At 47.9% G+C, this 21,163-nt stretch overlaps 9 protein-coding genes across 9 annotated transcripts; 5 read left to right on the top strand and 4 right to left on the bottom strand.

Annotated features, from left to right (window-relative positions):
- The first annotated feature begins 441 nt into the window (after positions 1-441).
- EDB91DRAFT_372872 (uncharacterized protein) lies at positions 442-2,009 on the top strand. Its single transcript, XM_041327042.1, has 10 exons — positions 442-623; positions 680-942; positions 995-1,040; positions 1,091-1,231; positions 1,287-1,301; positions 1,405-1,473; positions 1,519-1,601; positions 1,677-1,764; positions 1,823-1,830; positions 1,880-2,009. The coding sequence occupies exons 1-10, from the start codon at positions 608-610 to the stop codon at positions 1,910-1,912; spliced, it is 762 nt and encodes a 253-aa protein (XP_041177006.1). The 5' UTR covers positions 442-607; the 3' UTR covers positions 1,913-2,009.
- Positions 2,010-5,592: 3,583 nt separating this feature from the next.
- On the top strand, positions 5,593-6,839 carry EDB91DRAFT_1248661 (uncharacterized protein; the record flags this gene model as incomplete). The annotated part of the gene is made up of 8 exons (XM_041322964.1): positions 5,593-5,853; positions 5,902-5,947; positions 5,998-6,138; positions 6,194-6,259; positions 6,312-6,380; positions 6,426-6,508; positions 6,584-6,744; positions 6,794-6,839. The coding sequence occupies 8 exons, from the start codon at positions 5,593-5,595 to the stop codon at positions 6,837-6,839; spliced, it is 873 nt and encodes a 290-aa protein (XP_041177007.1).
- An 888-nt stretch (positions 6,840-7,727) lies between these two features.
- Positions 7,728-8,958, top strand: EDB91DRAFT_1082274 (uncharacterized protein; the record flags this gene model as incomplete). Its single annotated transcript, XM_041315475.1, has 9 exons — positions 7,728-7,988; positions 8,041-8,086; positions 8,137-8,277; positions 8,331-8,396; positions 8,455-8,528; positions 8,565-8,651; positions 8,714-8,810; positions 8,869-8,876; positions 8,926-8,958. The coding sequence occupies 9 exons, from the start codon at positions 7,728-7,730 to the stop codon at positions 8,956-8,958; spliced, it is 813 nt and encodes a 270-aa protein (XP_041177008.1).
- Positions 8,959-9,309: 351 nt separating this feature from the next.
- On the bottom strand, positions 9,310-10,972 carry EDB91DRAFT_1082275 (uncharacterized protein; the record flags this gene model as incomplete). Its single annotated transcript, XM_041315476.1, has 8 exons — positions 9,310-9,359; positions 9,416-9,575; positions 9,637-9,658; positions 9,830-9,902; positions 9,957-10,065; positions 10,281-10,312; positions 10,441-10,743; positions 10,792-10,972. 8 exons carry the CDS (start codon positions 10,970-10,972, stop codon positions 9,310-9,312), a joined length of 930 nt encoding a protein of 309 aa, XP_041177009.1.
- A 417-nt stretch (positions 10,973-11,389) lies between these two features.
- Positions 11,390-13,051, bottom strand: EDB91DRAFT_372965 (uncharacterized protein). The gene is made up of 3 exons (XM_041327043.1): positions 12,368-13,051; positions 12,197-12,317; positions 11,390-12,140 (listed from the first exon to the last, which is right to left on the bottom strand). Exons 1-3 carry the CDS (start codon positions 12,551-12,553, stop codon positions 11,707-11,709), a joined length of 741 nt encoding a protein of 246 aa, XP_041177010.1. The 5' UTR covers positions 12,554-13,051; the 3' UTR covers positions 11,390-11,706.
- A 735-nt stretch (positions 13,052-13,786) lies between these two features.
- EDB91DRAFT_1053632 (mitochondrial carrier domain-containing protein) lies at positions 13,787-15,088 on the top strand (the record flags this gene model as incomplete). The annotated part of the gene is made up of 7 exons (XM_041313763.1): positions 13,787-13,828; positions 13,877-14,112; positions 14,169-14,257; positions 14,316-14,414; positions 14,481-14,674; positions 14,723-14,815; positions 14,864-15,088. The coding sequence occupies 7 exons, from the start codon at positions 13,787-13,789 to the stop codon at positions 15,086-15,088; spliced, it is 978 nt and encodes a 325-aa protein (XP_041177011.1).
- Positions 15,089-15,292: 204 nt separating this feature from the next.
- On the bottom strand, positions 15,293-16,562 carry EDB91DRAFT_1248664 (uncharacterized protein; the record flags this gene model as incomplete). Its single annotated transcript, XM_041322965.1, has 4 exons — positions 15,293-15,319; positions 15,355-15,480; positions 16,090-16,141; positions 16,201-16,562. 4 exons carry the CDS (start codon positions 16,560-16,562, stop codon positions 15,293-15,295), a joined length of 567 nt encoding a protein of 188 aa, XP_041177012.1.
- A 677-nt stretch (positions 16,563-17,239) lies between these two features.
- EDB91DRAFT_1202648 (uncharacterized protein) lies at positions 17,240-18,964 on the bottom strand. The gene is made up of 4 exons (XM_041320673.1): positions 18,413-18,964; positions 17,912-18,350; positions 17,602-17,861; positions 17,240-17,541 (listed from the first exon to the last, which is right to left on the bottom strand). Exons 1-4 carry the CDS (start codon positions 18,677-18,679, stop codon positions 17,389-17,391), a joined length of 1,119 nt encoding a protein of 372 aa, XP_041177013.1. The 5' UTR covers positions 18,680-18,964; the 3' UTR covers positions 17,240-17,388.
- Positions 18,965-19,458: 494 nt separating this feature from the next.
- Positions 19,459-20,872, top strand: EDB91DRAFT_1134421 (uncharacterized protein; the record flags this gene model as incomplete). The annotated part of the gene is made up of 3 exons (XM_041318774.1): positions 19,459-19,594; positions 19,655-20,017; positions 20,070-20,872. The coding sequence occupies 3 exons, from the start codon at positions 19,459-19,461 to the stop codon at positions 20,639-20,641; spliced, it is 1,071 nt and encodes a 356-aa protein (XP_041177014.1). The 3' UTR covers positions 20,642-20,872.
- Between the last annotated feature and the right edge of the window lie 291 nt (positions 20,873-21,163).

Consider the following 21,163-nt stretch of genomic DNA (forward strand, 5'->3'; position numbering starts at 1 on the left):
CCTCACTCAGCCAGGCATTGAAACGGCTTCAAAATGATACATAACATCTGGCTCGCAATACAAATCAAATATAATGACTAGAGCTACAGGGATGAGTGACTAGAGCATGATACCAGGAGTGCAGGACCATCAATTTCCCCGTGATCAGCTCCACTTCGTACGGTCACGTACAGGCCATAACCGTACGTATACGGTTATGGTGATCAGCCCTGTACTAACTCGATTTTACCAAGTTACGATGACAATCAAAAACATCTTATCGCCAACTCCCTGACATGATATCTGCTCAGGTATACTTACAGAGTTACGTACCCTGACGAGTGTGATCATGTCACTCTTATATACTTACTTAGATTCGCACTTCGAAGGTAGGGGAATTCAGTGTTTGTCTTCTTTAGCTAGCAATCGCGATTTCAAATTCTGGCCTTGTTATACCCGCCAATGGCCATTCCTCCAACGATAGGCCTCTCAAGAACCGAGCTATCAGAGCGGAGTCAGCGGACAGCTGCAGGAATTATGAACCACATGACGGGCCACGGCAAGTAACACGCATACATGCTCGGGTCACTGGGTGCAGCGCTCTTATCTTTAGTGATCAATATGGCTCATGCAATTCCCACCGAGTACGTGGTAAAAGCCTCATAAATCTGTCAGAGCTGCGTCACGCTGAATATAACAGCCATGCCTACTTCAAAGGGCATCGCATTGATAACTGGTTCTGCTCAAGGAATTGGTCGTAGCATCGCTCTGCGGCTCGCACAAGATGGCTTTGACATTGCTCTCAATGATCTACCCATCAAGGGTCCCCAGCTGGAATCGGTAGCGACTGAGATCAAAAGCTTAGGGAGACAAGTCTGCATTGTTCCCGCTGACGTGACTGTCGACGAACAGGTCAAAGAAATGGTCGACGGTGCTGTTACCAATCTTGGTGGATTGGACGTCGTTAGTTTCTTCTTATCTCACTAGACGTATGCCCTGAATGTTTTATGTGTAGATGGTTGCTAATGCTGGAGTGACGACAGGCGGCTCGCTTCTATCCTGTATGATCTCGACCAAGTCGACATTGTCGTTTGCTCATGTCATCCCCCAGCAACTGTAGAGTCATGGGATCATATATTGGCAGTAAATGCCCGTGGACCTTATCTCTGTTACAAGTATGCTGCCATGCAGATGATTGACCAGGGGCGTGGCGGTCGCATCATCGGTGCGAGCTCACTCCTGGGGAAAGTGGGTGCGTCATATGAATATGAATTTCCATGAGTACTTTTATCCACGCCACCGAACAGCTTTTCCCTACCATTGTTCGTATGTAGCGAGCAAATTTGCAATTCGAGGGCTCACCCAAGTCGCAGGTGAGTGTTGAGATACTCACATGGGAAGCCTTCAATAGAGACTGCTTGACAGCTCTTGAGCTCGGCAAACATGGGATCACTGTAAATGCATATGCTCCTGGCGGGATACCGACTGATATGGGTAAGGTTGATCAAATTTCTGATTTTGCAGCTGACTCCCAGTCAGTCAAGGGTATCATGGATGAGTCTGGGAAGATGGATTTTTCAGGATATATTGACGATCCTGTCGCGAGGAAATGGTCTACGTCGGTGAGTGCAGCGTGATCACAAACCTTATCCAGATAATGAAAGTTGAACACCTACTTTCTCGATGAGATACTTGAGAATATTCCTATCAAGCATGTTGGACAGCCTGAAGATGTAGCTAGCATTGTAAGCTATCTCGCGTCGAAGGAAGCGCACTTCATTACCGGTAAGTTCATAGCTTCATCAAGCCTCTCTCTTGCTCAGGTAGTATGTGATGCCTCTAGGTCAATGTGTAGGTCAAATTGGTTTGCTGCACACGACTGGTCTGATTTTTCTCGCAGATTTCCGTCGATGGAGGAATCAGCATGACCTGACAAATGCCCCGTTAACAGTTTTTCTCCTCGCAGATACTAGGTATGGTTTTAACAATCAACTTACTTCAGATTTCGTCCGAGAACACCGATTCGAAAGGTTTCAAGGTCTACTCGAATACTTATTTAAATCTCTGGTTCTATTCTGTACATCAATCACTCCTAAGCTACGGGATCGAGCATTACCCCAGTGAATTTCATTTGACTTTGACATACGCCCATCGTAGCCGCTTTACCTTTCCATTGTCTATATTCAGGCATGTCCCAGGCTTGACCAGAAACGCGGACAGGACCAGCATGTAAGTGCCGCTGTATGTTTGATTAGACAGTGACTGAGGAAATATAAACCCGTGCTTGCCTGCAGTTGGTCCCGTACGTGCTCGATATTTTCAAGTTCTGTTATTGTCCCTGTATCAATGGCGTCCGCGAGAGTGAACCAATCACGGTCCATGAACATGATGTCGCGTACAGACGAATCGGGACAGGAGGACCGACGCGATTGACGTCGTGATAGGTACGAGCGCAATGAGCAGTCGTTCGGCCGAGTGACTACGCGAATAGGTTTCAAACTGATTTCTTACTCTATCCCTACTTTACCCGTAGTTAAAATAAGCGCACCAGCGTCGTAACATCTCAGTCTCTTCCAGATACTGAGATATAAGCCCTATAGTTCTTTTCCTTCTCGATAACGAGCTAATGTACCCTTAGAATACATTCTTTGTATAGCTCACCTCTCCCCGTGCTCGTCTTCCTATCATCTTGATACATGAACAGGTCGAGTAAGATTGTGCAAAACATGACCCTGAGATTCTCCACACTACGATCAGCCGGCGCGAACAGCGCATGAAAGAGAAGATACGAGGGGGTATGTGCGACCATGCCTACTGCATGTGGAGCAGTCTCCCCTGGGACTAACACAATGAATTTCAGTGTCCACCGCCACGGATCATTAATTCGGATAGTGCTCACACTTGGACGATTGTCTATGTTCCATCCTTTTTTCAATCTCAACATCCCAGTACCCACTCCGGAGACGGTAATTTTTCGCACAATGTCTTTATCTCCACAGAAGACACTGAAGACCCTATACGCTAAGCGATACGCGTATAGGCTCTGACCCTGAGCGCCTGGTGCACGGTAGGTAGTTTCTCTATACTTCGCGAAATACTTAGGGTGCCTTCCCCGAGGTCGCACTAGAGAGTGCGAGGAAGACAGGGAAACCAGGTGCAAAAAGGTTAATGACCTCAGATTTCTGGCAGGGTTCGTTGAAAAACCGAACCACGGAAGGTTTGTAAGTGTCATATGCTATGAGCGGTACCAGCTTGCGGAAATTCCACAAAATCCCTATTAACCATCGTGCAGCATTTCAACAGTGTGGCTGAAGATGTTGAGCTCATCAGCGGTTTGGCAGAGCTGTGATTTCCAGTTCGCGCTGATGATCTCGAAGAGAAACTTTTCACTGCGCTCTTTGAGCTGGGACAACAGCTCGGGAGTCAGTGATTGAGAGGTGGAGAATAGAGAGATGTCATGTCTTTGTTACCAGTTTGAACGCTTGATCTGCTAGTGCGAGTCCTGGCTCTTATATGCAGCCGAACGCCTGCTTGCATTTGAATGTATAGAGAAACACTTACCGTAATAATGAGGGGGATTTAAACTTCCGCACAATCTACGTTCGATTCACGTCAAAGAATCGAGACGAAATTGAACGTCAGGACTCAGAATCGGTGAGTGAACCGCCTGCGCGCCATGTTTGACTCACTCTATTAGTCGACGTCACGGTGCAGCAGAAGCGGCTCAGCACGGCAAATCGTCGCACGCGATCGTCGTCGTCGAGATTGCGCATTGGACTTGACAAATAACAAAAGCGTACCACGATCTAGTCTCTCGTAGCTTTAGGGAGACCAAATAGAATGAAGATGGTCGTTCCTTCTCATCTTGACTCGATAAAGAAATCTTGAAAATCTTTCAAGGTCTGAATACTATGGGAGCTACTTATAACCATGATCCAAAATCCATTGCGGCGACAATGGCGAGTCGGAGGCGAAAACGGCGCGAAAGGGTCGGAGCAATACCAAAGCAGAGAACCAGTAGTTTCAGAAGAACCTCGTAGAGCTCGGCATAGTTTGTAGTACGTACACAGCACAGCGTTTTTACGACTTGTAATTACATGGTGAGGTGTTCGAGAGCGCTGATCTACATAAGAAAGTATAAGAAGAACGATGCAGTAGTGTTCCTAGTCAATCATTCCGCTTCTCTAGAGCACGAGCAATCCTACAGCAGCGGCAGCCAAAGCCCAGACCCCGCCTCCTCCAGTGCCTAGCCTCAGCGCAGCACTTGTAGTCGTGGATGAAGGCGTCGCGCTAGAAGTGGGCGAAGTCAACGTGCCAGAAGAAGCGAGCGAAGTTGCCGTGCCAGATGAGGCAGGTGAAGTGCTTGAAGACAGTACAGTGGACGCTGACACGGTCGTAGCTGGGTGCTCTCATGTTGAGCGTCTGTGCTATCTTGCTTTCACGTGTGAGAAATAAATCCCTAATGCGCATCGACGGGGGTGAGTGTGATTGATGTCTTTCAGCTGAGGTTCGGTTGTGTACCGCAGGGGTTTCATACCGCCCTCACTCAGCCAGGCGTTGAAGCGGCTTCAAAATGATACATAACATCTAGCTCACAATACAAATCAAATATAATGGCTAGAGCTACAGGGATAAGTGATCAGAGCATGATACCAGGAATATTCGTACGGTCCCGTACAGGCCATAACTGTACGTATACAGTTATGGTGATCAGCCCTATCATAGTACTAACTCGATTTTACCAAGTTACGATGACTACTATCGGCTACCACAACTTCGGATAACCACTCGTTCGGATAGTCACACAATGTCACATCCACCAAAAACAAGCTCCGCTCGGCATCCAGTAGCTGGCACAGGCAGCGTTTACATGCGGTGTCGTGGCTTTGTAGCATTCATTATTGTTATTAAAAGGAATAAAAAGCGATTTATTGAATATGCATTATCAACTAGTACGAAATCATGAGGGGCCATAGGTACTGTTTAGATGACTTGCATATGGTACGAATGAGCAAGTAGGTCGGCAGAACTGAAGCTCCGCTACGGCAGACTCGGCTTGGTGACAGGCAGACGTGATTTTTTGGCTCTGTCACACCTCAACAAGGATCTCAATCATTTCTTGACCAATTTCAAAGATTCAACTTCGCAATAACCGATAGTGTCAAAAACATCTTATCGCCAACTCCCTGATATGATATCTGCTCGGGTATACTTACAGAGTTAAGTACCCTGACGAGTGTGATCATGTCACTCTTATATACCTAGATTCGCACTTCGAAGGTAGGGGGATTTCAGTGTTTGTCTTCTCTAGCTAGCAATCGCGATTTCAAATTCTGGCCTTGTTATACCCACCAATGGCCATTCCTCCAACGATAGGCCTCTCAAGAACCGAGCTATCAGAGCGAAGTCAGCGGACAGCTGCAGGAATTATGGACCACATGACAGGCCATGGCAAGTAACACGCATACACGTGCTATACCCTACTCGGGTCACCGGGTGCAGCGCTCTCATCTTAAGTGATTAAGTGATCATATGGCTCATGCAATTCCCACCGAGTACGTGGTAGAAGCCTCATAAATCTGTCAGAGCTGCGTCACGCTGAATACAACAGCCATGTCTACCTCAAAGGGCATCGCATTGATAACTGGTTCTGCTCAAGGAATCGGTCGTAGCATCGCTCTGCGACTCGCACAAGATGGCTTTGACATTGCTCTCAATGATGTACCTACCAAGGGTCCCCAGCTGGAATCGGTGGCGACTGAAATTAAAAGCCTAGGGAGACAAGTCTGCATTGTTCCCGCTGACGTGTCCGTCGACGAACAAGTCAAAGAGATGGTCGATGCTGCTGTTACTAAACTTGGTGGATTGGACGTCGTTAGTCTCTTCTTATCTCACTAGGCGTATTCCCTGAATGTGTTATAGATGGTTGCTAATGCTGGAGTGGGGGCGCTTTCCTCGCTGATATCCTGTATGATCCCGGCCAAGTCCATATTATCGCTTGCTCATATACTCCATTAGCAACTGTAGAGTCATGGGACAATATAATGGCAATAAATGCCCGTGGACCTTATCTCTGTTACAAGTATGCTGCCATTCAGATGATTAACCAGGGGCGTGGCGGTCGCATCATTGGTGCGAGCTCAGTGCAGGGTAAAATGGGTGCGTCATATGAATGTGGATTTCCATGAGTCATTTTATCCACGCCACTGAACAGCTGTACCCTACCATGGCGCGTATGTAGCGAGCAAATGGGCAATTCGAGGGCTCACCCAAGTCGCAGGTGAGTGTTGAGATACTCATATAGGCAGCCTTCGATAGAGACTGCTTGACAGCTCTTGAGCTCGGCAAATATAGGATCACGGTAAATGCATACGCTCCTGGCGCGATACAGACTCCTATGAGTAAGGTTGAACAAATTTGTAATTTCGTTGCTGACTCCTAGTTAGACAAGGACACGATGGATGAGTTTGGGAAGGTGGACTATTCAGGACTTATCGACGATCCTGTCTCGAGCAAGTGGATTAATTCGGTGAGTGTAGCGCGATCACAAACGTTATCCAGATAATGAACATCGAACACCTACTTTCTTCACAAACTTGATAAGTTGCTTGACAATGTTCCTATCAAGCATGTTGGACAGCCCGAAGACATAGCTAGCATTGTAAGCTATATCGCGTCGAAGGAAGCGCACTTCATTACCGGTAAGTTCATACCTTCATCATGTCTTGTCTCCTCACGTAGCATGTGCTATCTCCAGGTCAATGCGTAGGTCAAATTGGTTTGTCATACGCGATTGGTCTGATTTTGCTCGCAGCTGTCCGTCGATGGGGGTATCAGCATGGCCTGACAAGGCCCCGTAAACCATCCATAGTCTCGCAACGACAATGAAAGATATCGACAGAATTACCCAACACTGTTGAACGCTTCAGCGAACCTCAACAGCAATTGTGTTCTTGCTCCTCTCAGGTGCTATGGTTGAATGATGGTTTTGGGAATAAACTTGCGTCAAATTACGTCCGAGAATACCAATTACAAAAGTTTCAACTCAGATACTGGTTCAAATCTCTAGTTCTACTTTGTGTATTATCCACTCCTGAGGGGGTCGAGCATTTATATCACACTTTATCGTCTCGAAACGCCTCACAACTTGAAATGTTCACAAAGTCCCATCACCCAATTCAACCGTTAAGGCAGTCTATGACAATCACAATGGTCGTCATTGGTGTGAATATGATTTACAACCCACTGGCTAGTCTTTTGTAGAGACAATTATATGTTTCTGTTCGACAAAGACCAGCAAAGACAGGGGGACGCCGGGCGTGGGAATATTGTACAGAACGGTCGGAGGACAGGACATGGACTACGTTACATCAATTGTATCTGAATGTGCGCTGTACGTGTCTGCTAATGCATGACTCTTGTTACGGGACCTCAAGGCTTCGTTGATACGGCCGATGTCGGCCATAACCCTATCCCTAATCAACCCCACTCGAGGCTTGACTGTGACTCTCGCAGGAGAACCACGGGATACCTGTGAGATACGTATCCAGTTCCAGACGCACGCCGTACGGGCCTCATCCCCGTGATCGCCATACCTGCGGTGTCACGCATACCGCGCAATACCGCGTTACCAGCACTCTCATCTTAAATGGTATTATCATATATGACTCATCCATTCCATATGAGTACTACGTACACTAGAAACCTCATAAATCCGCCAGAGCTGCGTCACGCTGAATACAACAGCCATGTCTAACTCAAAGGGCATCGCATTGATAACTGGTTCTGCTCAGGGAATCGGTCGTAGCATCGCTCTGCGGCTCGCACAAGATGGCTTTGACATTGCTCTCAATGATGTACCCACCAAGGGTCCCCAACTGGAATCGGTAGCGACTGAGATCAAAAGCTTAGGGAGACGAGTCTGTATTGTTCCCGCTGACGTGACTGTCGACGAACAAGTCAAAGAAATGGTCGACGGTGCTGTTACCAAACTTGGTGGATTGGACGTCGTTAGTTTCTTCTTATCTCACTAGACGTATACCCTGAATGTTTTATGTGCAGATGGTTGCTAATGCTGGAGTGGCGACAGGCGGCTCGCTTCTATCCTGTATGATATCGACCAAGTCGACATTGTCGTTTGCTCATGTCATCCATCAGCAACTGTAGAGTCGTGGGACCATAAAATGGCAGTAAATGCCCGTGGACCTTATCTCTGTTACAAGTATGCTGCCATGCAGATGATTGACCAGGGGCGTGGCGGTCGCATCATCGGTGCGAGCTCACTCCTGGGGAAAATGGGTGCGTCATATGAATATGAATTTCCATGAGTACTTATCCACGCCGCCGCACAGCCTTCCCCTACAGTTGCTCGTATGCAGCGAGCAAATTTGCAGTTCGAGGGCTGACTCAAGTCGCAGGTAAGTGTTGATGTTGAGATTATAACATGGGCACCCTTCGATGGAGACCGCTTGACAGCTCTTGAGCTCGGCAAATATGGGATCACTGTAAATGCGTATGCTCCTGGCTGGATACCGACTGATATGAGTAAGGTTGAACAAATTTCTGATTTTGCAGCTGACTCCTAGTCAGCCAAGGGTGTCATGGATGAGTCTGGGAAGATGAATTTTGCAACATATATTGACGATCCTGTCTCAAGGAAATGGTGTACGTCGGTGAGTGTAGCGTGATCACAAACCTTAGGTAATGAAAGTTGAACACCTACCTTCTCGATGAGGTACTTGAGAATATTCCTATCAAGGATGTTGGACAGCCCGAAGATATAGCTAGCATTGTAAGCTATCTCGCGTCGAAGGAAGCGCACTTCATTACCGGTAAGTTCATAGCTTCATCAAGCCTGTCTCTTGCTCAGGTAGCATGTGATATCTCCAGGTCAATGTGTAGGTCAAATTGGTTTGCTGCACACGACTGGTCTGATTTTGCTCGCAGATTTCCGTCGATGGGGGAATCAGCATGACCTGACAAATGCCCCGTTAACAGTTTTTCTCCTCGTAGATACTAAGTATGGTTTTAACAATCAACTTAGCTTCAGATTTCGTCCGAGAACACCGATTCGAAAAGTTTCAAGGTCTACTCGAATACTCGTTTAAATCTCTGATTCTATTCTGTGCATTATCCACTCCTGAGCTACGGGATCGAGCATTACCACTAGTAAATTTCATTTGACTTTGACATACGCCCATCGTAGCCGCTTTACCTCTCCATTTTATATATTCTGCGCATGTCTCAGGCTTGACCACCTGTATTGTGGGCATACCCACCACTCCATAATAATAGCCGCACCCAAGAGGTCCCTTCACAATTGAGAGGGCTTCAAACAGTCACTGCTTTGCGAGGATGCCGGGAGGTGGTGCTTAACATACCTGCAGTTGGAGAATTGCAGGGGTCTGGTAAAGTAACTTGAGAATCAGGGGCTTACCTGGCTCCTGAGCTAGCTCCAAAAAGAATTCAATAGTATGATGAAGTTGTCGAACATCTTTGAAACAAGGAACTTCCATAACTTGACCGATTGTGTCTTGGGTCACAGAAAATATCGATTCAACCAGTTGAGCTTCCGTCACCGATAAAACAATCGAACCCTATCTCCACATTGTAATATTCGATGAGCTCCACCGATGCTGGAAGACATCTGTGACTTACTTCCGCCTTTCGACAAATATCGCTACGGGAGAGCCATGGTCTGGAGCAGCTCAACTATGTCCCCAGAAGGGCATCGCCACAAATTCAATCCGTGGCAGGTTGTTAGGACAAGCTCATGGTGTCTCCCTGGTCCAGCCTCCCACTGCTGCAGATCAAGCCTACAACTCAATACAATTTGACGAAAATGACGTACTGACGCATATAGCTGTCAGCAACCTCCTCTGAGACCAAGTCGGGGTGCTCAACGAACCCATCATCCAATAAAACTTTGAACCGGTTGAGGTCCCCAGTTTTACATTTGACGCCGATGAAGCACTCACTACTGCCAAATCCGTGCGATTGGAGTATTATATCAGGGCTAAACAGATGCTTCACCTGATAGTTGTTATTGAGCATAATACCGAAGAATATACTCAGAAGTGAAGCAACCTTTAGAATGGCAGAGGAGAATGAGTCACTTGCGATGCTGAATGCCATTTTTAGATTCAGCCAAATAGATTTAGCCCATCCGAGTATTGGAAGGTGGTCCGATGGCACGCAGCTCAGAAACGCGGACAGGACCAGCATGTAAGTGCTGCTATACGTTTGATTAGACAGTGACTGAGGAAATATAAACCGGTGCTTGCCTGCAGTTGGTCCCGTACGTGCTCGATATTTTCAAGTTCTGTTATTGTGCCTGTATCAATGGCGTCCGCGAAGTAAGGTTGTGCAAAACATGACCCTGAGATTCTCCACACTACGATCAGCCGGCGCGAACAGCGCATGTAAGAGAAGATACGAGGGGGTATGTGCGACTATGCCTACCTGCCTGTGGAGCAGCAGTACCCACTCCGGAGACGGTAATTTTTCGCACAATGTCTTTATCTCCACGGAAGACACTTACAACCCTATACGCTAAGCGATACGCGTATATGCTCTGGCCCTGAGCGCCTAGTGCACGGTAGGTAGTTTCTCTATACTTCGCGAAATATTTAGGTGCCTTCCCCGAGGTCGCACTAGATAGTGCGAGGAAGACAGGGAAACCAGGTGCAAAAAGGTTAATGACCTCGGATTCCTGGCAGGGTTCGTTGAAAAACCGAACCAAGGAAGGTTTGCAAGTGTCATATGCTGTGAGCGGAACCAGCTTGCGGAAATTCCACAAAAATCTCTGTTAACCATCGTGCAACATTTCAACAGTGTGGCTGAAGATGTTGAGCTCATCAGCGGTTTGGTAGAACTGTGATTTCCAGTTCGTGCTGATGATCTCGAAGAGAAACTTTTCACTGCGCTCTTTGAGCTGGGACAACAGCTCGGGAGTCAGTGATTTGAGAGGTGGAGAATAGAGAGAAGATGTCATGTCTTTGTGTCTTTGTTACCAGTTCGAACGCTTGATCTGCTAGTGCGAGTCCTGGCTCTTATATGCAGCCGAACGCCTGCTTGCATCAGCCTCGTTTGAATGTATAGAGAAACACTTACCGTAATAATCAGGAGGATCTAAACTTCTGCACAATCTACGTTAGATTCACGTCAAAGAATCGAGACGAAATTGAACGTCAGGACTCAGAGTCGGTGAGTGAACCGCCATGTTTAACTCCCTCTATCGTCGACGTCACGGTGCAGCAGAAGCGGCCCAGCACGGCAAATCGTCGCACGCGATCGTCGCCGTCGAGATTGCGCATTGGACTTGACAAATAACAAAAGCGTACCACGATCTAGTCTCTCGTAGCCTTAGGGAGACCAAATAGAATGAAGATGGTCGTCCTTCTCATCTTGACTCGATAAAGAAAACTTGAAAACTTTCAAGGTCTGAATACTATGGGAGCTACCTATAACCATGATCCAAACCCATTGCGGCGACAATGGCGAGTCGGATGCGAAAACGGCGCGAAAGGGTCAGAGCAATACCAAAGCAAAGAACCAGTAGTTTCAGAAGAACCTCGTAGAGCTCGGTATAGTTTGTAGTACGTACACAGCACAGCAACAGCACAGCGTTTTTACGACTTGTAATTACATGGTAAAGTGTTCGAGAGCGCTGATCTAAGAAAGTACAAGAATGATGCAGTAGTGTTCCTAGTCAATCATTCCGCTTCTCTAGAGCACGAGCAATCCTACAGCAGCAGCAGCCAAAGCCCAGACCCCGCCTCCTGTGCCTAGCCTCAGCGCAGCACTTGTAGTCGTGGATGAAGGCGTCGCGCTAGAGGAGGTGGGCGAAGTCAACGTGCCAGAAGAAGCGGGCGAAGTTGCTGTGCCAGATGAGGCAGGTGAAGTGCTTGAAGACAGTACAGTGGACGCTGACACGGTCGTAGCTGTAGCTGACACGGTCGTAGCTGTGGCCGACACAGTCGTAGCTGTGGCCGACACGGACGTAGCTGTGGCCGACACGGACGTAGCTGTGGCCGACACGGACGTAGCTGTGGTCGAAGAACTAACAGGGAGAGAGGTTGAGAGAGTGCGGGACGGGTTTTGACCAGGGAGAGTGAGCTCTTGAAGTGTATAGCCGTAATCGTAGCAAGAAAGGTAGAGCGCTGGCATATATATTAGGCGCTTGGCTCTGAGGTGTTATATGTGAAGCTGAGCTTACTGTCTAGATCGCTTTGTGCCTGTGTATAATCTGTAGCATTCATCGCAGTGCCAACACACAAGAGACAGTTGTAGTAGCTTGTTTCAAAGGACTGGGTGCAGCATGCGGTTATAGGACAACCCTGGATGAGAGTTAGCGCTCAACATGGGCAAGGCCAGGGATGCAACTTACACTATTCACTTCAGCGTTGACAGGGTCACAGACTGGGGTGCACTGCGAGGGAACGGAGCTTTGTCTTTTGTACGACGCACTCGACAACGTCCGAAAAGTGTGGGTGAGATAAGAAGCGCTTGGACGAGATGAAACAAGGCCAGCAGCTGCTGATAACATTACGAGGCAGATCGTAGAGGTATGCATCGTTAACTGTCGTCACAGGGTCGTATCAAGAATATAGAGGAGACGTCCTTGAGAGGGGATGATCATATGGATCCGAGAGCACAGTATATAAATGCAAAAAGGGCCTGGTTGGGTGCATCACGGTGCGTGCGTCATGTGCGCAGGGCGATGGCGCTCTTGGCATTCTAATCTTCAGATGATCTATTGAAGGAAGCCAGGAAGCCCACAATTTTAGCAGGATCAATGATCAATCAAACGGAAGCGGGAAAGAGGGGTGCAAACCTGATAAAACTGACGACAAGATACCGGTGCTGAGAACAGATAGCCCAACCGGTGTCTAATACAGTTTGACTGATCCTCTTATCAAGCACTGGCGGAATCACGCGTCGATGGATGATTGGACGTTATAAAAGATTGGATCATTGTCGGAACAGCCATGCAGCCTGCAGGGCCTCCAAGATGATGCAAGTATATAAAGCAGAGCAAACCAGTTACAGCTACCTTCAGATCGAAGGACCAGAATCCATTTTTATTCATTCACCGCTTTTGTTTACTTGTGGAACTGGACAAACAAAACGGTCCCGCCTATTACGATACTTCGTCGGGCGAGATACCCCAACTGGACTGCGCAACTTTCTCACTCGGTACTGTCTTCGCACACCATTCTCACCATGGTTGGAAACCGCCGTCACATTATAGCAGCCATAAAGCAACAACGGGTCACTATGTCTGCCCAAATGTCATCCAAGGCCATAGCACAAGTCACTAACACAAGCCACCGAACTATCAACCGAGTTCTTCGGTATCGGTCGGATCATCCTGAGATCATCAAAGTCAAACATTCGAGAACCGTCGCGCTAATGACCAGGTTGCTAGCCCTGGGCGGATCATGTTGAAACCTGCGAGTACTAATGCGGAATGATCAGTAACAGAGACGATGTTATGATGAGTCGGTGATAAGTAGTTATACCAGCAGTGAGCTCAGAGGGGTGTCAGACGCAGCATCAAACGAGCAGCATACCGTATCATAGAAGTTGCGCAGTCCCATTCTGGGATATTCCGCCCGACGAAGTATCGTAACAGGCGGGACAAAGTAAACAAAAGTGGTGAATGAACAAAAATGGATTCTGGTCTATGTAGCTGTAATCAAATTCAAATTCAGATGAAGTTCGGGTACGAAACCGGCTATGTCCGTCAGCACCTTCCAACTCCGAGCAAGTCATCTCAGCAAGCTGACGGTCCAGTCACAGTTGCATGGTTCTACAACAGCCAAGCTTCTTTCCGACAACTGCGCTAGTATGTTTACTGCTCGATCATCAGCTTGTGTGCTCAAAAATGTCGTAGGACCATGCAGCAGCAGGCCTCGGAGCAGGCGTCGTCGCCGTCCTTTGCATGCACCCTCTTGATCTCCTCAAAGTCAAGCTACAGGTAGCCACAACAAACCCACAGGGTGGAATTGGAAAAGCAATATGGCACTCTCTGCGTGACATTCATGCAAGTGAAGGGTGGAAAGGCCTGTACCGAGGTGTAGGACCAAATATAGCGGGGAACGCGTCAAGTTGGGGGCTCTATTTTCTTTTGTGAGTAGCATTCCACCAGTTCTAAAATTTTGGTGCACAGTACTAATATGCTTCAGCTATAACATGCTGAAGAAGCGTGCGACTGGAGATGACCCAAATTATAGGATGTCTCCTGGAACATACCTGCTTTGTTCCGCTCAAGCAAGTTTGCACTTCCGTCCCCTTCTGTCTTTATGATATTTTCTAAACTTGAATATCAATAGGCGCAGTCACGGCGATAATGACCAATCCTATATGGGTTGTAAAAGTGCGTATGTTTACGACGCGTGCCGATTCACCGACGTCATATCGTGGCCTCTGGAGTACGTTCTCCTTCCTATCTTATTCTCTGCTGTCTTCGCTTTGGTTTTGCTAACTGTATGTATTAGACGGCCTTGCTTCAATATGGAGGCATGAGGGCATCTCTGGCTGGTGGAAAGGGACTAGTTTGGCTCTGGTCGGCGTGAGCAACGGTGCGATACAGTTCATGGCATACGAGGAGATGAAACGATGGGGGTTCGAACAAAAACGAAAGCGGTTTGCAAAGGCCGGAAAAGTGATGGGACCGGAGGATGACAAGCTCGTGAGTTTATCGCATTCTTCTCTGCCTCACGTTTGAGAAATTGGGCAGTCAAATACGTCTTACACATTAATGTCTGGTGCGAGCAAGCTCTCGGCTCTTGCGCTTACTTATCCATACCAAGTCATTCGCTCTCGAATACAGGTGAGACCATTCTTGTTTGCTAGCATCACGTGTTTATCTATGTATTAGAACAACGCCACCGCTCACTTATACACCGACATACCGACCACTATCAAGCGCACTTGGCAAGGCGAGGGGGTTCGTGGGTTTTATCGTGGGATGGGGGCAAACCTCGTGCGCGTTCTTCCTGGAACTTGCGTCACTTTTGTTGTATACGAGAACCTTGCATGGTTATTGCGGACATCTGCGGCGCGAAGGGAAGCGAGACGAAACATGACTACCGAGCTGGATTGAATCTAAAAACAACTATATTACATCTCAGATATTGGGAACTACCGTTCGACACCGAATGCCGATGACTTCAGCTAGTTTGTATGTTCTTGTGCGAAGCTCAACAGCGTGCCGCCTCAGCCAGATCTATAGAAGAAAGAAGTCGGTTTTCTCCCTTCTAATAAAGGCCATTAGATAAAGTAGCTCCCTCCAGAGTCACGTTTCATCTCAATGTGCGATCTTCAACGGGAGCAGCTACGAGGAAGAGGTCATTTTAGCTACATACTTACCAACCCTGCCCTCTCGGCGCCAACAGCCTCTACAACGGCATCTGCAACCTCGAGTGCGAACCTTGCCCGATTCTCGATACTCCCGCCATATTCGTCCGTACGGTGGTTGGTGACGTCTTGAATGAACTGTAATACAATTAGGCAGTCAGCGAAATATGCAAAATTAACCAGCCAGAACCAATGAACACCTTTGAAACTGATGGTAAAAACTGACGATCGACCATCATAAAGCTTCAACGTCAAAGACCATATCTTTTGATCTTTTTTTCCCTTGTGTTTGTAAGGCGAACAGACCGCAACCAGTCGTAGCCAAGAATGGCATCACAACCAAAAAGACATGATACTTCAAACGGATGCCGCGACAGCCATCGGCGCCCGCACAGATCCCAAGTTGAAGGAAGATTCGACCACAGTGCCTGAGTGAACAGGGAAACCACTGTCGGACTCCGTCACTGAGTACTGAGGCCTGAGGCTACTATATACCCCGAGCTGGATGGAATCTACAAAATTACTTTACATCTCAGGTATTGGGAACTCCTGTTCGATATTACACATACCAAGGGTCAATGACTTCAGCTAGTCTGTAGTTCTTGCGAAGTTCAACACGCCCCGCCTTAGTCTCCCCTAGCCAGACCTATAGAAGGGACGGCTGTCTTTGTTCCTTCTAACAGATACGCCGCCTTGCTATCAGATCAAGTGGCTCCCTCCAAAGTCACGTTTCATCTCAACGTTCACGATCTTCAAGATTCCATGGGTGAGGACGGCTCTGAGGAAGAGATCATTTTGGCTAGAGATCAATATTCAGTGCATGGCGAAATCAGAACGAAATCAACAGTGTGGACGTACCCGCGATATCCGGGGGGTGTTGACTTCTCGTTTTTCTCGTCTTCACAATTCCCTGCGAGCTGTTCATCGATGTACATCGGGGTTGGCCATAAGTAACGAGTATTGACTTGAATGAACCCATATCCTGGACCGAGAGGATCAAGTGACGGATCAACGGGTTCTAGTGACACGAAATGGACATATACCTGACTATCGATGATATGATTGGCGGTATCCCGGGTTTCTTTCGCGAGGCCGTGCGGACCAGGGGTGTCTTTGGAGGCTGCAGCAAAAAAGCGAAGGAGGGGATGTTCATCGACAAGATCAATGCGGGTATTGCGGACGAAATTGTATAAGGGATGGTGGTAAGATAGGTCACCCATGTGGTGGTAGCGAGCTGTAACGCATTGGTCTCGTAATGCCACTGCACTGTCCACAGACAACAACTGACTATCGGAGATGAATCCTGTCTGTGAGTACAAGTAGGGATTCAGGTAGAGGGGGAGGATCCAGAGCGCAAGTATTCCTGTCCACTAGTGTCGGAAGCATAAGAAAGAGATATGTACAGTAGGAGAGCCATGCGAAATCGTTGATTGTCCACAGCGTGTGTTTCCCGAATCGGTCAGATGATCGAAACTGAGGCGGAGTAGGAAAGAGCTCGGAAATGCCGCCAGACACTCTATGATGGCAGAGCGAGTGAGATATACTGTGAAGCACAGTATTCTTGACGGGTTGACGGTCTCCCATCGGAAGACAAAAGAAAACGTGAAATATAACCCCCCAAGGAAGAATGCAGCATCGAGAAGACTATCAATATAGGTGCGCGGCTTGAGCATGGCGAGTACCTTAGTTCAACTGAATGGTGCGCACAAGGTTTTATACGCTTATCTAAGCGAAACATTGACAGACATCTAATCTAGTCAGCCATGTTTGGTCTCTCTGATTGACGTCGCCGTCATCTTCGTCGCTCTGCGCAATATTTATGCCGGGAACTAAGTACTGGGTGACTTACTGAAGCTCTGTCGGGGAATGTACCGATATAATTGATCTGATAATCTGAGATAGGCTGACCTTGCGTGTGGAGCAGGCATAAGATTAAAAATACACGCTGCCAACTGACTGAGCCGTGTGTGCAGATAAGCTTGAATAAATATTATAATGCGCATGGAGGGTAATATCATGGTATCTCTAGTGTCCCAGTCGTCTATTTTAGTGTTCAGAACTTAGAATCTGCTGACCATACTCCGGCGCAAAGGGCCAGTCAGAGTAGCCCGTTGGCGTTAAATTACCGACTATGTACCACGTTTTCTGGTCCCCACGCTCGAGCGGAATGTCCTTTAGTAGGCGGAATGGAAGGTCGGGCTAAAGAAAGGGGACACGTCAGTCTCTGTCAAGCTAAAGAACAAATAGTACACGGCTTACGTTTGGCATAAACGACCTCCCGAATGCAACAAGTCCGCCCTTGTTGTCTGCCGTCTCAATAGCGCTCTTGCGGTCATGCCCATTCGCGCTGATGAACGTGCTTCCCTCACGCCCATCACGTCCATTCCAGATATCACGGAGGAAATCGCTCTTCTGTTCGGAAGTCTGCGGCTCTACGACGTGCAGGTAGGCGAGTTTGCGCTTGTGCAATTGCTCGGCGACGTAGGAGAACTGGGGTTTTGGATCTGCCATGCCCATTCCTACTCCAAAAATCAGTCAAAAAAAGGTCGATATTCAATGTTAAACGCACCGCTGAATATGCCCCATGGACTCATTCGGAACCCTGTCCTCTCGGCGCCAACAGCCTCTACAACGGCATCTGCAACCTCGAGTGCGAATCTCGCCCGATTCTCGATACTCCCGCCATATTCATCCGTACGGTGGTTGGTAACGTCTTGAATGAATTGGTCGATCAAGTAGCCGTTCGCGCCATGAATTTCAACACCATCGAAGCCCGCTCGAATGGCATTTTTCGCGGCGGCGGCGTACGTGTAAACGTACTCCTTGATTTCATCTGTGGTGAGAGCGCGTGGCACTTCTGTTTCTGGCCTTCCAGGGAGGGGAATGGGTGAGGCTCCCACATAGGGACTGTTGTTCTCTTTGGCGAGAGCGGCGGTTTCTGCGGCGCGGCCGAGTGCCCAGAGTTGTAGGAAAATGAACGAGCCCTTCTCGTGGACTGCATCTGTCACCTGTAGTTCGGGGAGCAGGTCAGCTCTCGCGCATTAATTCAATAAGATAAGATATAACACACCTTCTTCCACCCCTCAATATGGGCCTCAGTGTATATTCCAGGGACATTGTCATAACCGCCAGCATTCTGAGATATGAGTGTGGCCTCTGTGACAAGAAGAGTTCCAGGGATGGACCCTCGCTGAGAGTAGTACGCTGGGGCTTGTGGGCCTGGAACGTGATCTGCGTGCGCGCGGTAACGAGTAAGTGGGGCAAGAACGACGCGGTGCTGTAAGTTCATATTGCCAACGCGGATGGGGGAGAAGAGGGCGGATGTTGAGGACGACATGGTGCTCTATTGGAATCAAGGATTATCAAACTAGGTATGAGATGCGTGGAATGGATATCAATTGTCTGGGGACACAGCGATGTACACAGTGCACTTTATATATCAGGAATCTCGCCCAAGCCGAACAGACATTAATGAAGGTCGGGTAAAGGCATTCGGCGATTAGGGAACACTTTGAATTCAACCGAGTTTACTCAGCAGAAGGCGGCACACTCTCTGAGAAAACCATATGCAAGCATATGCCCAGGCTGACTGATCCTGAGGAACATTCAACCACGTACGATTGCCTAACGATGGCGGAAGAACTTGCATTGGGGACGATAAGGTCATCATGGATGACGTATAATATGCACAGCATTTTTCATCAGGCGCCTGTAGCCTTCTGCTGCAACGTCGCAGGTTGAGTTCATGACAAACAAGCTGTACAAATAAGTATTCCTGAGCCCGCCCCCTCTGGTATAGGCTCGGTCAGTTCCCCTCATCCCCCGGGGTTCCTATCCAGAAAGACTCGGAGTTGCGAACTTGAATGATATCATATCGTGGAGCAAGAGGAGCAGGACAAAGTGACGGATATTCATTGCGGAGAATCGAAGGAAGACAGCTGAACCAGACGATCTAGGACAACCAGTCAACCACGTACGGCCCTGTAAAACTGAACTCTAGAACGTTTGTCAAATTGTGCGTCTTTCCAAAACGAAACCACTGATATGTAAGTATGTGCTGTCAGTACTACTAGGGACCCTTCATAAGGAGGGATTAATTTGATTTCCAGCTCGAAGATGGTGCCCACTTCAGCTCAACTCGAGAGTCTCACCATTGGTGACGATGTATCCTACTATTACTTTGACAGCGGTGCTGTCCCTGGAAACATATATACGACATTTGTCTTTATCCATGGCATGGGTTTCAACGGAGGTGCAATTGCATCATACAGTACCCCATAATGTCCAGCTGACATTTATGCCCTATATGCAGGTGTTTTCAGGAAACTTTTCCCTCTGGCTGCTGCCCACAATCTCCGCATAGTCAGCCTATACAGGCGTGATTATGATCCCACCACTAGCTTCCGTGATGCAGACTTGGCTGGTCCCATATCTGGTACGGTAGAGGGACAGGAAGGGTTCCTTCGCAACCAGGCCGTTGATATTGCCATTTTTCTTGTCACATTTGCCCGCGAGCAAAATATTCCACCGGCACAAGGTACAAGCGGTGGAATTGCGCTCATCGGGTGGTCTTTAGGATCTTTGTTCACCCATGCTGTTGTGGCCTATCTCGACGCCTTGCCATCTAATATCATTTCTGACCTTGAGAGGTATCTCCATACTATGCTTTCTCATGGTGAACACATTTCGTTATTCATCACATTCGATGGTGTTGAATGGTCTCATAGATGCGTCTTCAACGCTTCTTGGTTTACCATATCCCCAAATCCACAATATCGACATTTGGTCCGAAACAGACATCAAATCCAGATTCAACATTTTCCGTGAATGGGTGACAGCGTACTTCCCGCACCAGAGTGTCACCTCGGGAAACATTGATGATCTCGAGTTCAACAAATTCTCAGACAACACTCACACCATGCACGAGTTGTCTTCGAAGGAGCTTGCAGAGCTCACGTCTATCAAGACGTTTGGTGGCTCCGACATGCTAATTGCCCGTAGTCAACAAGACGTATTCAAGACCTTGGCAAGACGTGCGATATTCGACACGGCCTTGGCGCAGAAGTTCCTCCCCAACCTACGCGTCAGGTACATGAGCGGTGGAGCGAGTCCTGGTGTTTTGGTGTGGGCGTTGTATGAAATAGGGAAGTGTTTGGCTGACCCCAAGCCAGTGTATGGACCTGATGCCAAAACGGCGAGAGATGTCAAGTTAAAATTCCAGACTGAAGGAAACCATTTCGTTTTTTGGGACGAACCACAAGCAGCCCTCGGTCAATACATTGCTACAATCAACCTTTAGAGGTAGTGGGTCCACTCCGTTTCACATTCAGTCGATCTCGATCTTTCATACTGTGTAGTTAGTAGCGGCCTGTGGCATGTAGCACTAATCAAATCCAAGTAGTAACGAGGAAACAGTCCCGCCTAGAATCTGGTGTACTTTGTACGTTTAGTAGATCTTCGTAGGCAGATGATCATTGTTCTAACGATGAGCCGTCATAAACTAGTCCTCGTCAGGGTAAGTAAATAGTCTAAAAATTAACCCTAGAAACGTTGGGTACTGCTATGCTCACACAAAACTGACCAGTCCATCTTGTTGAGTTCATGGTCAATTAATAAACGATCGAAACGTATCATGCCATACCTTGCGTTATCGATAACTGCCTCCTGCCTCGCTGCACATTTAGGGACATCCCCAATTCATTCAATACACGAGTCGAGGTTGCGCTCCAGGTGCCAGTATGCCGGTGAATCAGAAGAACAGTGTTTAATGTTGCAGCATTACCTGCGATACGCCGTTCCAATGTAGTTTTTGCTTGTCTTG

Source organism: Suillus paluster, assembly GCF_016628075.1.
Source record: "Suillus paluster strain FC165 chromosome Unknown EDB91scaffold_27, whole genome shotgun sequence".
Taxonomy (NCBI): domain Eukaryota; kingdom Fungi; phylum Basidiomycota; class Agaricomycetes; order Boletales; family Suillaceae; genus Suillus; species Suillus paluster.